The sequence below is a fragment of the Anopheles moucheti genome, chromosome 2 (assembly GCF_943734755.1).
Source record: "Anopheles moucheti chromosome 2, idAnoMoucSN_F20_07, whole genome shotgun sequence".
In the NCBI taxonomy this organism is placed as follows: Eukaryota; Metazoa; Arthropoda; class Insecta; order Diptera; family Culicidae; genus Anopheles; species Anopheles moucheti.
Window position 1 is genome coordinate 50,052,880 of NC_069140.1, and position 13,998 is coordinate 50,066,877.

Genomic DNA, 13,998 nt, shown 5'->3' on the forward strand with positions numbered 1-13,998 from the left:
CAGGAAATTGTTTGATTGATCGTAGAATTCTCAGAATCTCTCCGCCGGTCAATGCGGTGTAATGGAAATCGGGCAGATCAAAAACTCGCCTTGGTCGTTAGAAGTCCTGCTTGGGCAGCACTTTGAAAATATTTGCATACTCGTTATTGCTGCGCTGCTCTGCTGGAAGGAATATCGACAAAAACCGGCATAACGAAGATTTTCTCGAGCATCCGTTTTCACTTCCACCATTCCGCTCTAACCATTCGTCACTCTCTCTCTCTCTCTCTCTGAGAAGGGAAGCATTTTTCGCTCATCGCACTGGCCACGCTAATCGGACTGCTCCCCGTACAGACACTCACGGGAGAGTGGGACGAGCGAAAGTGAGTGAATTGTGTGAGCGCTCTCTGCGGAAAGCTCAGAAAAGGCAGCAAAAGCTGTCTGTCAGCTTGGCAGGACACGTTGCCGGAAGTACAGCATTATGACGTCAACATTGACACACATCCTTCGTCGCGCAGCTGCTGCTGTCAGGTCCTTTGCGGCTTGCGGAAAATGTGTGTTGCCAGACAAGCACTGTCGCCATCCTGATGCAATCTTCCTCACCTACCGGGATGGAATTTGAATGGATTGACGGTGGTGGGCGATGTACGCGCAATTGAAATGCAACCGTTAGCCGTCCGCCTTTGATAAAAAGTTCGTCTTTCACGCCATAGTAAAGGTCAAGTTAAACCGTAGTTCAAAAGTGTGCCAGTTTGGGTAAACGGGCAAGGGTACAAAGGCACGGTACGATTGATGCTGGAACTTATCCAGTGACAGACGACAGTCTTGGACGGGTAGGAAATAGCAAAAAATCGAACAGATCCGAAATGTGTGCAGCATTTTGTAATGTTCTTTCTGGTTTTGGTTGTACTGCAGAAAGAAAATGACGACAGATTGGTGCCGTGTTGGAGCAGCGAGTACTTTCTTACAAATGGAAGCAAAAGTTTAAATTGCATTGGCCAGATAATGAAGCATAGTTAAAGAAAGCAATCCATGATAATGTTTCCTTCTCATTCTGCAAAAATCGAGCAAATCGTTTCTTGATTACTTGCAAAGTGTTAGAGCTGGAATTCTATCGGCTCTTACAACTTACTGTTTTTTTATCGTGTAATATTTGCAAAGATATTGATCAAGCTTTGAGCTTTGAGAAAAAAAACCGAAAACACGAATTTACACTCGGTAGAACAACAGGTAATACGTAAAACAATATTTTCCAACAATTAAAAAGTGAATCTGCTTCATTGTTTCGTTACAAATAAGCTCCTTTTGGAGCATAACTGCCCGTTGCATTGTTTGCTGGTGCGAAAGGAAACGATTAATGGAGGCGCCTGGTGGCGCATAGTTTTGAGGGTGTGTGGATGTGGATTGCGGACAATACTCGTTTCGGAAAAGTGAACAATGCCTTCATCGGCTAGGCTTGACCGTAATGGCTTTCAGCACCGGCACCAGCCACAGTTAAGGGCAACAGCGGCAAACCGGGCGATGGGAAAAATAAAATGCACATCTCACCGATACGGTCACGGCGCGCTGTGGGTCAATGTGGGCCGAGGCAGCGGCCGAGGACAAACGAGAAACATAAAGTAGGATGCTTCTTTAAGTTCGCACGCGATAAACCAAGCTGTTCGTCCTTTCAGGCAAGTGGTTTAGTGCTAATGTAGGCACGGCATGTTTACGGTCGCTAGTCGCCATCATAGCGACGGAAGGAGCGAACATTCCGTGAATAGCGCTACGGCGAGTAGCCATAAGGCATGACGGAAATTAAAAATTAGAATGGGAAGAAAATAATGTTCGCAACCCGTCAAGCCGTGCGCCCAAAGGGGATTGGCGGACAGGAAGTTACAAATACAGTTTAACCTAGATAAAACAAAGCTTGGTGGTCCTTATGGTATGCTCAGTAGGTCGGATAGTCCCCTTTATCATTAAACTCACTATTATAAACTTGTTAAAAAGATCCTTTTTTTTCGAATATGAGTTTACTCACACATATTAATATATTTATTATCATAGAATCTTGAATCTTTTATATTTATAGTTTAAGATTCTATGATAATAATTCTATGATTTATAGAAAGTTTTATATTTCTATCCCTCATTTTGCAATTCTCTTTTTAACGCATGTTGTTATCTTAGGATCGTTTTACTTTCTCTCTTCTTAATAAAATGTTTTTTATTATTATTATTTTTGCGATGTACTCAAACAGCATGATTCATCCGCGTATTATTATTTATGAAGTTGATTTGTATTTAAAGTAGTATATTCCTTTTCACGGCATATGGCACGGGAAAAATAGGCCAGTACAGATTGTGTAATTTTGAAAGTGGTATGCTACAGATTGGAACTATTTTTAGCGCAGTACGCATTAAATATTTCAAACATTTCCAGAACCGTCGGATTGCTGCGAACGCAGGCACACAGCTCAGCGTACATTGCAGAAGCTTCGTTTGGCCAACTTCGCTTCGCTTTTGAAGTTGGCGTTGAAACTTGCGGTAAATAATTTAGCTGAAACAAACGCAAAAGAAGCTGCGTCCTGTGACAAGGTTAACGCCGTTTCGCTCTGCCCTGTTCACTCACACACGAAGCGGCAAACTATACACTTGCCTTAGCAAGTGTGCAGGAATTTCCCTCGAAGGGACGGCAAAGAATGTGTCGTCACTTTATAATCTTTACCCGGTACGAACATTCCGCTGACTGCGAAAAGGCGAGAATGGCGGCAAGGTGGTGTCGTTTCATTCCTTATTAAACACGTTAGCCATTGGCGTAGCGTTAGGATGGTTGAGTGATTTTCGGTGCTGCTCGTCGGTGGTCGCATTTGTTTAATGTTTAATGGTTCGTGCGAGTTTCAGCGCATTTTGCCATAGGTGGCCAAGCCTTGGGGACAGTTTATGAGCTAGTTTCTCGCGTGAAGTAATCTTTTATGGAGCTGACTTTTTTTCCGAACATCTAACGGTGGTGTACAACATGGTAAAAAAAACCCAAGTGCCAACACAATCACACACTTAAGCAGCGCGTGTTATAATTGGACAGCACACAGATCGCTGCTGGTAAAGGTGACTGCTAAATGTATTTTATTTACCTCCGGAACAACCAAAATTGTTATTAATCCGTCAGTCATAGGAAGGAGCTGGTAAATGGTTCCCTCTTCAACACTGTTCGCAACCTGCTTACATTAGCATTGCTCGCACCCGATAGCCTGATGCCGTTTGTTCGTTTTATTACGCTTCCGTTCTTCGAGGCATTCTTCATTTGCTAATGCGTTCGCTTTACTTCTCCACTGGGCTGTATCGAGTACTGTTTGCGTATAATTTAAACCATTCATCCAAAAATGTGGAACTTTCTCGACCGTCTCATCCTTAGCAGCAGTCCCGAAGACGGGTAAGGCAATGGTTTCCTTAAAAAAAAGAAAACACACACACACAGAAGTTCCTTTCCCATCGCATAGCGGATAGCTTCTTGGCTACGGGTCACTGGCAAGACAAACATTTTCTCAGATTGTTTGGGGACGTTTTGGAAAGGTATTTTGTCCTGAAAAAAAAGGTTCGGCAGGTTTTTTTGTTTGCCTTTTACCAGGTAAAAAGACTTATGGAAGACAAGAGAAGAGTTCGCTGGTGAAACGGGAACATAAATTTAATTTCTTGGGTTGTACTTGGAAGCTGGTTGATTTCGGTTTGGTTGTGCTCCGACTGACCTGATTTTTCCGACGCATTCATTTGGTTGTTCGTTCGTTGAAAAGTCAAGCATTCAAATGGCTATTGAATAATCTGTGGTGGTGTGAAATGGAGAGGATTTGCCGTAATACCTTTGACGCCGGAGGTTTGTTTTCCTTTCACCCTTATCGAACCGGAGTTCTACTTGTAGGAGATTTTGTAAATGTTGTTTGCAAACAGTTAATTTTGATTGTGATACATGTAGCGTGTGCGATGTGGTTCAGGGGAGGATTACTGGGTTTAGGGATAGTTTTGTTGATATTGACCGTATTGCACAATACAAAAGGCAACTTAAAAGGGGTTGTTTGGAGTTTGTTGCCTTGCCTCGCTACAGCTTTAAGCATTTTGAGTGCTTTCATATCCGCCATGCTAGGTTTTTTGGTAGGTTTATTTATTAGAAAAGGCGGCAAAAGGCGAATAGCTCAGCAAGTTGTTAACGTTATTACTTTAATTACCATCCAATGCGCACATTAAACGACACGCACTCACGACTGAAAGGCGTTAGCAATTTTTCGATGCAGAACGCCTATCCGTAAGAACAGCTCTAGCAGTCTAGCGACACCGCTCAACGTTGGTGCGATTTTAAAATACTTCATACCCATCCCCAAACCGCAACCATTTATGAGACAGCTCAGAAAACCGAACGCTTTCGGTGGCTTTCATTGAAGGCGGGCCGCCCGTATGACTCGCTTCCGTTCGCGGATGGTATTCGCTTCCCATTCATCGCCCGGCACGACACGTTCGTATCCGTGGGAAAAATTACGACTTCCATCACATTCGGCTGCCAGCTAGGAGGGCAATAAGTGTGCCGCACCATTTAGCTCGCGCGCCTACCCGGACCGGTTATTATCGTTAGCAGTTTTCGCCGAAATGTATGCAAATTAGATAGCAAGCGTTATAAAACAGACTATGGCGAGCACCGGAATACGTGATGGAAAATGGGCCACGTTTGACGTGGGTACGATGGGACGGCAAGCAGTAAGACATGTCGGTTGCAATTCGAATTTCCTGGTAGTTGCCTTTACCGAGCTTGGCTACCGAATGGTAGTGAGTGTCTAATGTGAGCGAACGAGCGAAACTATGGAACGGCAGCGTGTGCCCTGTAGCGTGGTAGTTGTTGGAGTGGATTGTTTTTTTTTGTTTTAAACCCGCTGCAAGCTGCTGGGGTCTGATAGCTTTTTTGGAGGTGACCTTGTACTGAAATACGGTGTAGCAGCAAATAAAGAAGAACAGCTGCTAAAAAGCTTTTCGTTCGAGGCGTGTCAGTGAATGGAAATTTTTCCGCTGTTAAATGTGAACAAAATTGGGAAATCTCACCAGATAGAATGTGGTTGACATCAACTATTCATAGGAATGCATAAAATATTGAAGTGAATCTATTAAAATAAAAAACCCTATAGGTGGAAGATTCTCTCATAGTGATGTTGAGATGGTACGGTGCTGAGTAGGTAAAGTTGATACATTGTTTTTCGTATAAGATTTTGGTAAGTAGAGTTGGACTGATCTCTTAGACTTATTGATATTTTATTCTATATGCTATCATTAAAGGATGACAATAAAGAAAACTTAAGGAGCCACAGTAACTATTAAGCCTTTAAGACTATTTCTTATCTTATTTCTTATTTTCCATAACATTTCAGAATAGTTTCCATAACTATAAACGATATAAATACCCAAAAATCTCTGCTTTTTTGTCGTCTCTCGATAGACATTTTGCAAGCTAGTTAGCAACATGCTAACTATTGAGCAACATGCTAAGTTATTGAGCATACATGTGAAAATAACTTGTTTTAAGCTACGAAGGAAGCAACTCTTCGCCATGATCGTGGGTTATCATTTGTTCGCATCTTACAATACATAACAAGAATCTTAAGTAGCCGACTACAATTGTTAGTAATAATCGATGAGATAACTGGAGCACTAGCAGAAAGGCTATCATTCATAAATCGATGAAGTGAGCCACCCTCCAGGGATGTTGAAGGTGGTACCGTGCTGTTCACTGTTTGTTTTCCTGCTGCGAACATGTGTCGATGATTGCCGGGTTGTTGCGTCCATGAGACATCGTTTCCGATGTGATCGTCGCTGATGACTATGATTTGTTTGAACGGTGTTAGACAAAAGCTCATTGTGGTATGAACGTTTCGATGAAACAAAAGGAAATGCCGGAATATACGGACTGGTAACCGAGAAAGTAGGCAGTCACGTAAACTGAGTCAGGCGTTGAACAGCGCGCTGGAATTTTGTGTTATATATTTTCTTTTCTCTGATACGGTATCGATCGCACAAAAAACACCTTTTTTGTACAACAAGAAAATCGATACCAGCATGGAGACTTGTCTGATTGCTGCGGGTAAAGCATCGCTTGGATTGTGAAGTCTGCATTTATGCTGTCACTATGGAGTGGTACTATGGGAAAATTTGAATCCTACGAATTGATTACTGTCCAGATGACAGAATGACAGGTAGTAAACCTCTTCATCGTAGTAATGAGTTGGCGAGTGGCATGTGTTTAAGCACAGTTCTATATCGGCACAGGTGTGCTCTCTGGCATTACACTGACGAAGTGATTTACGGGAAAACAAGGAGCGTGTGTAAATGCTGTGAGTGAAAACCGACTTCATGCCAGCAGTTTCAATGCCATTAGCTCAAGGGAATTGAACGCCATATTCATACATTCCGTTCGCTAGACGAAGAACTTGGGGAACGTGCTTATGGTGGCAAATTCTACTCGACATCGATCATGGTATTGTGGTAGAACCAAACATGTTTGTTCACTATCAATAACATTGCTCATCAATCCAAACCATACAATCGCTAATCTCTTTCAATGAGTGGTACCGACGTATGATGTTGATTGGTTTTAAGCGCACGTTTAAAATTAAATGATTGATTTGTCATTAATATCACAACATTCATTATCATTGAATAATGTAGTGTATAAATGTAGTATGTAAGAATGATAGTAATAAGTTAGCATTCATATTAATGTTAGATTAGGAATAGATTAGGATTAAGGATAGAAGAGAGAGGTAGATCAATCGCAATAAAAGAGGGTTTAAGTAAAGTAGTTTCGATATAATAAATATTACGCCCTTTTAACTAATTGAGTATTAATTTTAGCGTAGGCTATTTCATATTTTTTTGTTTAAAAAATATGTTTTATTGCGCTTCTACACATTTGTATTTTAACCATAAAATAGTACACTTTTTTGTTACATTACCCTTCAGAAGCGATGTGTAGCTTTTGTTAAACAGGTTAGAAAGTAGTGTTTTGTGTTAACTTGAATCAATTTTCTGTTCGTTTGCGTCCGTTTGCCCACTGATAATGATGGTAGATTTGGAATTAAAATTATATTTAAAAAAACCGTACTATTCATAGACTCGAGACACAGGGGCATTTAGTAGACTTTGAGTATGGGTTCCCCCATCTCGAGAATGGATACCTCCACCATGTCGTTAGTGCGTAGTTGTTATGTACAAGGTGGTGCCAAGAACAATAAGTTGGAACTTTAGTAATCCATTGGTCATCTCGATCATCCACGCGAAACCTATAAAGACTGACTGTTACAATTGCCTTTATTATCTAAAGATAATTTTATCTCTCTCGAACTTTTGAAAGGTAAAAAGTAGGACTATCATTATCATCATCATCATCATATTAAATTCTATAATCGATCAACAGTTGAAAGCGTCGTAATATTGATTCGAATGATGTTGAATAGCGTCCAAAATGTCGGTTCAGAATTAGATCCAAAATGTACAGCGAAACTAGACATGGAAACGGTGATGAGCGACGGTAAATCCACGCTTCCAAACACACAACCCTGTTAAAGGGTTGAAGGGTCACCATCCTCTTCACATTTGCCTCGTCCGATGCTGGCTTCAAGCCAAGCGTCCTCTGTCCGCCGAAGAAGCAAAGAGGGTCGGTCGTGCTAATTTGGATTACAAATCAAATTTACCATTCCATTTCAACCTTGCGCGTTAGGTGTGTGGAAAACTTTCCGATCAATGAAACTGTTTGCACACCGGTGATTGTGCTGAAAGCCGGGCGTGGCTGGCGGTAAGCGAATTATTTGGGCTTTACTGGGCACATTAGGCGCAACATTCGCTCGCAAATGTCCCACATCCAAGACAGATTGAATGTTTTGCCTGCCAATGGCAATGATCGTAATCGTGGTAGTAATTGTGTAGCCTGACGAAAAAAAAAGGGTCCGCGATCCGAGATTTGAAGGATGCTTATGTCTAATTGAATATTTTGAGAGTGGTACTCATTTATACATTAAACGTGAGATTAATGAATTGTGTGAATTGTCTAGGCAAAAAGTGGTTTTGGTAATTGGTCCTTTTGGTAATTGGAGGTATTTAATTTAAATATGCAAAATGTTTTCAAGGTTTAGACACAGTTTGCATTGAATATTTTTTCTATTATTTTACTGTTTAGTAACATACTGTACCCTTATTCTCAGCCTTTTGATAAGGCAGACAGTTTGGTCATCATATCAGGACTGGTTGGGCAAAAACCGCTTTGAACAGCAAAGGAAACGGTTCTTCTATTCGCCACATCAACCGGGCACCCGTTTGCTACTCTGAGCCGCCCGGCTCAGATGGGAAACTATTCACAATTCTACTTGACTTTACCGCCCACCAACCCAAACCGGGCCTACAGTACATGCATCCGGAAGGAAACAATGTTTCGAGTCGGGTGTGTCGGGCAGAAAAATGCATAACGCCACTTGGACGGTGGCTGTCAACAATGTTTATTGCCTGCTTGAAAAGTGTCCTTGCGTGCCCACCGGAAGTCGAACCCTCCTCCTGGTAGCTGGAAGTGGTTCGCTCCTTCGCACTCCACGTGCAAAGGGCACTTGCAACGGCCTTCCTTGGGGCTAGCGGCTGTTCCCGGCAAAGCACGAAAGCATATCGTAGTTATAATTCCTTTCGGAACTCGCTCATTCTTCCTTTCGCGCTTAAGGGTTCGTGATGTTTTTTTTTATTCTTGGAATGTCTTTCCGCGTTTATGAAAGGCAGTGCATGTGTATTTTCCAGCGTCCGAGCAGTGCGTGGCAAAATGTCTGCGTTGGCTTCGCTTTGCGCCGATTACTTCGCTAGTGGCTGTTATTTCCTTATCCACGCTTATGCTTTCACAACACATTCCGTACGGTGGGCGGTTATGATCTCGGTCAAGTGAAGTGGTGCTCGCATCGAGCCTTTGTAAACTAGCAAGGCCGTGTTTGAGGTAGCTTCCTTGGCGCATATATTCCAGCAGCAGGAGACATTTGAAGAGGTGCACGCTTTGAAAAGCAGCGCTCAAGACATCGCTACTGGGAAGTGTACGAAGTGGCTTATGAGAGCCCTGGTAGTTGCCGTAAACAAATAAAATGAAAGAAACCCGAAGCATAACTGGCGAAAACGTGGCACGGTAACTGGAAAAAACTGCTGACATGTGTCGTATGATTACAAAAACATTGACATAGGTTATTGCATCCGTCGACGAGTGCCATTGCAGTGCCCCTGTTCAACCGATCGGTACGGCAAAAGGCAAAAAAGGTTGAGTTTTATGCTGGGAGAAAAAAACAACACTGGCGAACAAAGCAATGCTTCCTGAGCAAGGTTTCCGCCATGCTGGACCGAGTGTGTAGTTGCACACTCGTGAGGGGAAAATTATTCGTATGTGAGTGGAGTGTGTAATTAGTTCCTGTTAAGGGTTGACTGGTTCTAGCCTAGGATTGGCTGTGCTGGGTGCTATAAATCCATGTGGTATATAGAATTAAGGAATAGGTCGTTAAAGTTGTATATTTTCAGCATCAACAAGCTTTTTTAAGCATATCTTTGTTGATAGATTTTAAGATCATTTTTGATATATTTATTTTGATTTTTTGATGATATTTTTAAGTAAACGCTAATGAAATTATGATTAAAAGTACACATTCACCCTTTGACACATAGACACGCGCGTTCTGATCGATGAGCGCAAAAAGTAGCAAAAGCAGGCTACTCTGATCGAAAGCATGAACTGGTATGAAAATTGTATTTGCTGTTAACGGTTGGTTAGCCACTTTGCTATAAATGGGAAAACATTCCAGAGCGGTTTAGGAATTTAACTCCCACTGCCCTGGAATCTGTAGAGCCGTTCCATTAGCTAAACATATGACTTGTGTGAAGAGTCAACCACAAGTTTGGAAAGGATCCATTCGCACACACACACACACACATACACACTGCCACGCCACTTAGACAGTGTGGAAGTTTTTTTTTTCACCGAACACTTTCTCCTTCGACCAAATTGGACCATGGTCCAGGTGGAGCGTGGTATGTTGCGTTGGAATCGGGGCAAATTAAATATCACCCATTCCCAGGGTGGGTGGATGCGTGTGTGGTACCGAGGATTGATGCAAAAGTTTTGTTGCTTTCTCGAAGTTTCCAGGCCGTTGCCGTCAGAGGAAAGTTTGTCGTACATGCTCACGTTTCGGAATGTGTGAAATACTTTCGATAGCCAGGACTAGGAGGAAATCGGTCCAAATCTCTCGTTTGGATATCAGTAGTCAAAGTACCGTGTGGATAGCTTTTGACATTTGACTTCCCCTAAAAATAAGTGACGCTAAGTGGAACTAGGTTGAATGGGGATGTTATTTTAATCGGTATTGCTTTGATTAAGCATATATATATAATTCGGAAGATTGTTTTTTTTCCAACTCATTTAGCCGGGTTGAGAGAGTAAAACGGATTTATAAGTATTCACGTCGTTCGAGGTTTTATGAAGCTGATTTTTTGTTTGCTGTACTGCGTTTTGTTATTCAAAATGCCCTTGCAGTTGAGCATTTGCACTTCAATTTTATTTCTAGTGAACTGTACCATTCGAAATGCGAGCGTCAAGGGTGCTTAAACAGCGATAAAAACAGATCTTTTTTTTTACAAATTGTACAGCTGCAATACTTACCTACATAGCCCATGAACAGGCTGAGCAAGGGCACAGCCAACAGATGCAGCCTGCTATTCATTGTGTAGCACACGTTTCACGGTCCCGCTGGGCCGGTTTTTCGCGGCGAGTTGGTGTCGATTTCAAAAACCCGTCCACTCAATTTGCCCGGTATGGCAGAAAAACGGCGTGCTGCAAACGCTGGATCGAATGGAAATTCCCGGCTTTTTCGGCGAATAGGTAGTACGCAGCGAAAAATTGCAAATAGTACGACAGGCAGGGAAGCTACACCCGTGGGCACCGTGCTTTTGGGTGAAGGTTACGAAAAAGGCAAAACTCACAAATGGGAAGTGGGTACGAATTAAGTGAAACCGTTTGTATCAAACACGATCCGGTGTCAGTTTGCTGCGTCTACGAGTGGTCTACACTTACTCTGGCAGTACGCTTTACTGCACCAGAGGTCACACTTCCGTTAGCGTATCTCCATTCCAATAGTAACTTTCTTCACAAATGAACGGAAGAGGGACATTAGGCGGAGCTGAAAAGCTTTTGCTTTTAGTGTTACACTACCAAAATGCGATTTTTGTTTTTACACCGTGTATAGTAGACGGTGCATATTTCCTAACAAGATTTTCATCACTTTTTCAATACACGTACGAACACTCACAAACAACACATAGGGGAAGTAATTTTACTCGACTGGATATTTTGCCTTCCAATCATTTTGTAACTTCAACTCGCATCTCCTGTCGTAAACAAATAACGGCTTAATTTAGAAGAAAAAAATCTACACTTTCAACACTGCCGCCCTTGGAGCTTGGAAAGTTTTTCGTTATTTTCGGTTTTTCACATCGTGCACCAAATCGATAGCGCTCGGGTCGGGCGTTCAGAAGCGTCGTGAACCGCCGGCATCGCTTCTATTCCGCTGCGCACAACAATGTGAATGCGTTGAGCAGATATGGTCGGACCGGCATCCGGATGAGGCAATCTAAAATTAATATTGAAAAGGAGAGAAGAAGAAAGAAAAAAAAACGAGTAAGATTCCGTGCTTTGGCTGGTAATGATTCAAATAATATTAACGAGCGGTGTATATGTGTACGTGTGTGCGTGTGTATTATTATTGTGTTGGTTCGATTTCGTGAATCCGTGTCTCCGGTCGATGGCTTATGTCTTTTCGCATTAGTATAGCCACGGTGCGGACTTGCGGCACACCGTCCAAAGGACCGGTATTGATTTTCCGTGTTTACTTTTGCTAACAGAAAGGATGATCGATGAAATAAAGAACAGTAGAGTGGTGGTAGATAGGGAGAACGGGTGTGATAATGGTGTCGGATGAAAACGATCAAACATAATATTAGGTAATTCCTAAAGTTGTGGTGCATTATGGTGGCTGTGGAACAATTTAATGCGAATCCTTATATACAAAACATTGTGTTTCAATGTACACAGTTTCTCCAATTTATTTAACTTCTTCGTACAAAGCCCACCCTGGTCAAAACATAATTTCGTAATAATATGTTTATTAATAATAAAAATGTATATCACTGCGTGACCTGCCAGTCCGGCACCAGTCCCAATAAAATCAAAATGAACATCATAAACTGCTTATCAGGCCGAAGGCTATTTTAGCCCAAGTTTGGTGGGCATTATGCATACATATTTGTTAGAATCAGAATAATTTAAAACTACCACTTTGATTTCAATTAGACTGTTGTATGTTTTCACGTTAGTCTCAATAAAAAAATCTTAAAATGAGCGCTGTTTTTGCTTTTGATCGTCCCTTTTGTTCTTATTCTGAACTCTGCTTCATACTATTCGACGACGACAACGCCATCTACCGTGAAAATGTGATCGTTATTTATTTATTAACAACTTGAATTTTCCATTCTTGTGTTTGGCATATATCGTCTATTACAATAATTAATATGCTATGATATCGATGATCAGATTGGCCTTAAGCTTAAATGCTTAACTTTAATTATCGGCTTTGCTTCTTGCTCAAACCGTTCAAGAGAGTGGACCAAGCATGGCTAAGGTTTAGTAGTTTCAGAAAAAAATACTTCAAATCTTTCCCTACACCAGAACACGTTGAAACTGTACTGTTTACCTAATAGACTACGTTTGCACAATCCCACCGAAAGGAGTTTGCGTGTGGAGTAAAGCAGCAAATCACCAACGCCTTATAGGTTGATTTATCATTAGAAATGATTTATGAGCAGCCCCATCGTAAGTCGCTAGCTGTCGGGTTTTCTTTTAAATCTTCCGAACTGGCAAAGGCGAATGCCTCTGCCTCGCAGTATGGAAAATGGGATGGGTGGCGGCAAAATTAAGCGTAACGAACGAAACCCGCACAAAGGGCGTATTTCCCCGTGGGTGATTATGGTAAGAGAACTGCGTCAAAATATTCAACATAAAATTTGACTCCACCAAACTGGCCGTCCGTCCGTGGCGTCTTCCCCTTACCCAAAATGGAGATGTGCTACAAAATAAAATAAATCATCCAAAGCAATCAAATTTCGTCCAAAAACGGTGACAGTTTTTTCTTCGGTACGCTGGGATGCTTGCAAACGAAGGATGTAAACAAATTAATGTGAAATTCAAGCTCCAGCACGAGCCAGACACAGACACAGGATGGTTTGCTGGTAAATGGAAAGCATGTTGCAGATGCTTCCAGTGTCGGTGATCATTATGCTGTCTGCTTTTTCGTATTTATCGTACCGATAATCGAATAAAATGTAACGTAACGACTTAATGTGAGATATGTTAACCATTACAATGCATCGCGCTTCAGAAATAGAGCTGGGAGCTTTGAGAGTATATGGGAGCTTTGGTCGTAGATGTACTGCTTGTCGGTTAATTAATGCTTCTAAAACGACCGACGTTTATTGTAAGTCACCAAAATTATCTCAGTAATACAAACAACATCAAACCGTCGCATCGAATGTTTCGCAGACTGTCGCAAAGATACTTGGAAGTGTAAAACTCTAGAAATGGCAATAAAAACAAACCAAAGATGTATCCACGTGTCGCCCGCCTCCGGCCATGAACAAATGAAACATAATCCAATAAATCGTCCACAATTTGATGACCGGCACAGAATGACGCATGCGACTTTCTGCTTCAATCTTGCCATCGACCAGCCCACGGGGAAACAGTTTTAACAGAAACAGCAAAAGAATAAATAAATTTCAACACCAAACAACAGTCGCGGAACGCGTTTCCGGCGCGTAATTTCAATTCCCTCAAGCGTCTTACGAAAACCTGGCTGATAACTGATGCGGCGAACTGCTGCTGTATATTTTATTTTCAAGTTAACCTTTCGGGGTTCCGGCGCGCTTCCGAAGCACGCGGGCAGCGCGTGA

At 42.0% G+C, this 13,998-nt stretch overlaps 1 protein-coding gene across 1 annotated transcript in view; it reads right to left on the minus strand.

Moving 5' to 3' along the window:
* The window catches only part of LOC128304797 (uncharacterized), a 30,029-nt gene extending 19,311 nt beyond the window's left edge, over nucleotides 1-10,718 (minus strand). The window contains exon 1 of the mRNA XM_053042036.1: nucleotides 10,658-10,718. Within this exon, the coding sequence (XP_052897996.1) occupies nucleotides 10,658-10,718 (61 nt within the window). The remainder of the gene's footprint in view (nucleotides 1-10,657) is intronic.
* Nucleotides 10,719-13,998: the final 3,280 nt, after the last annotated feature.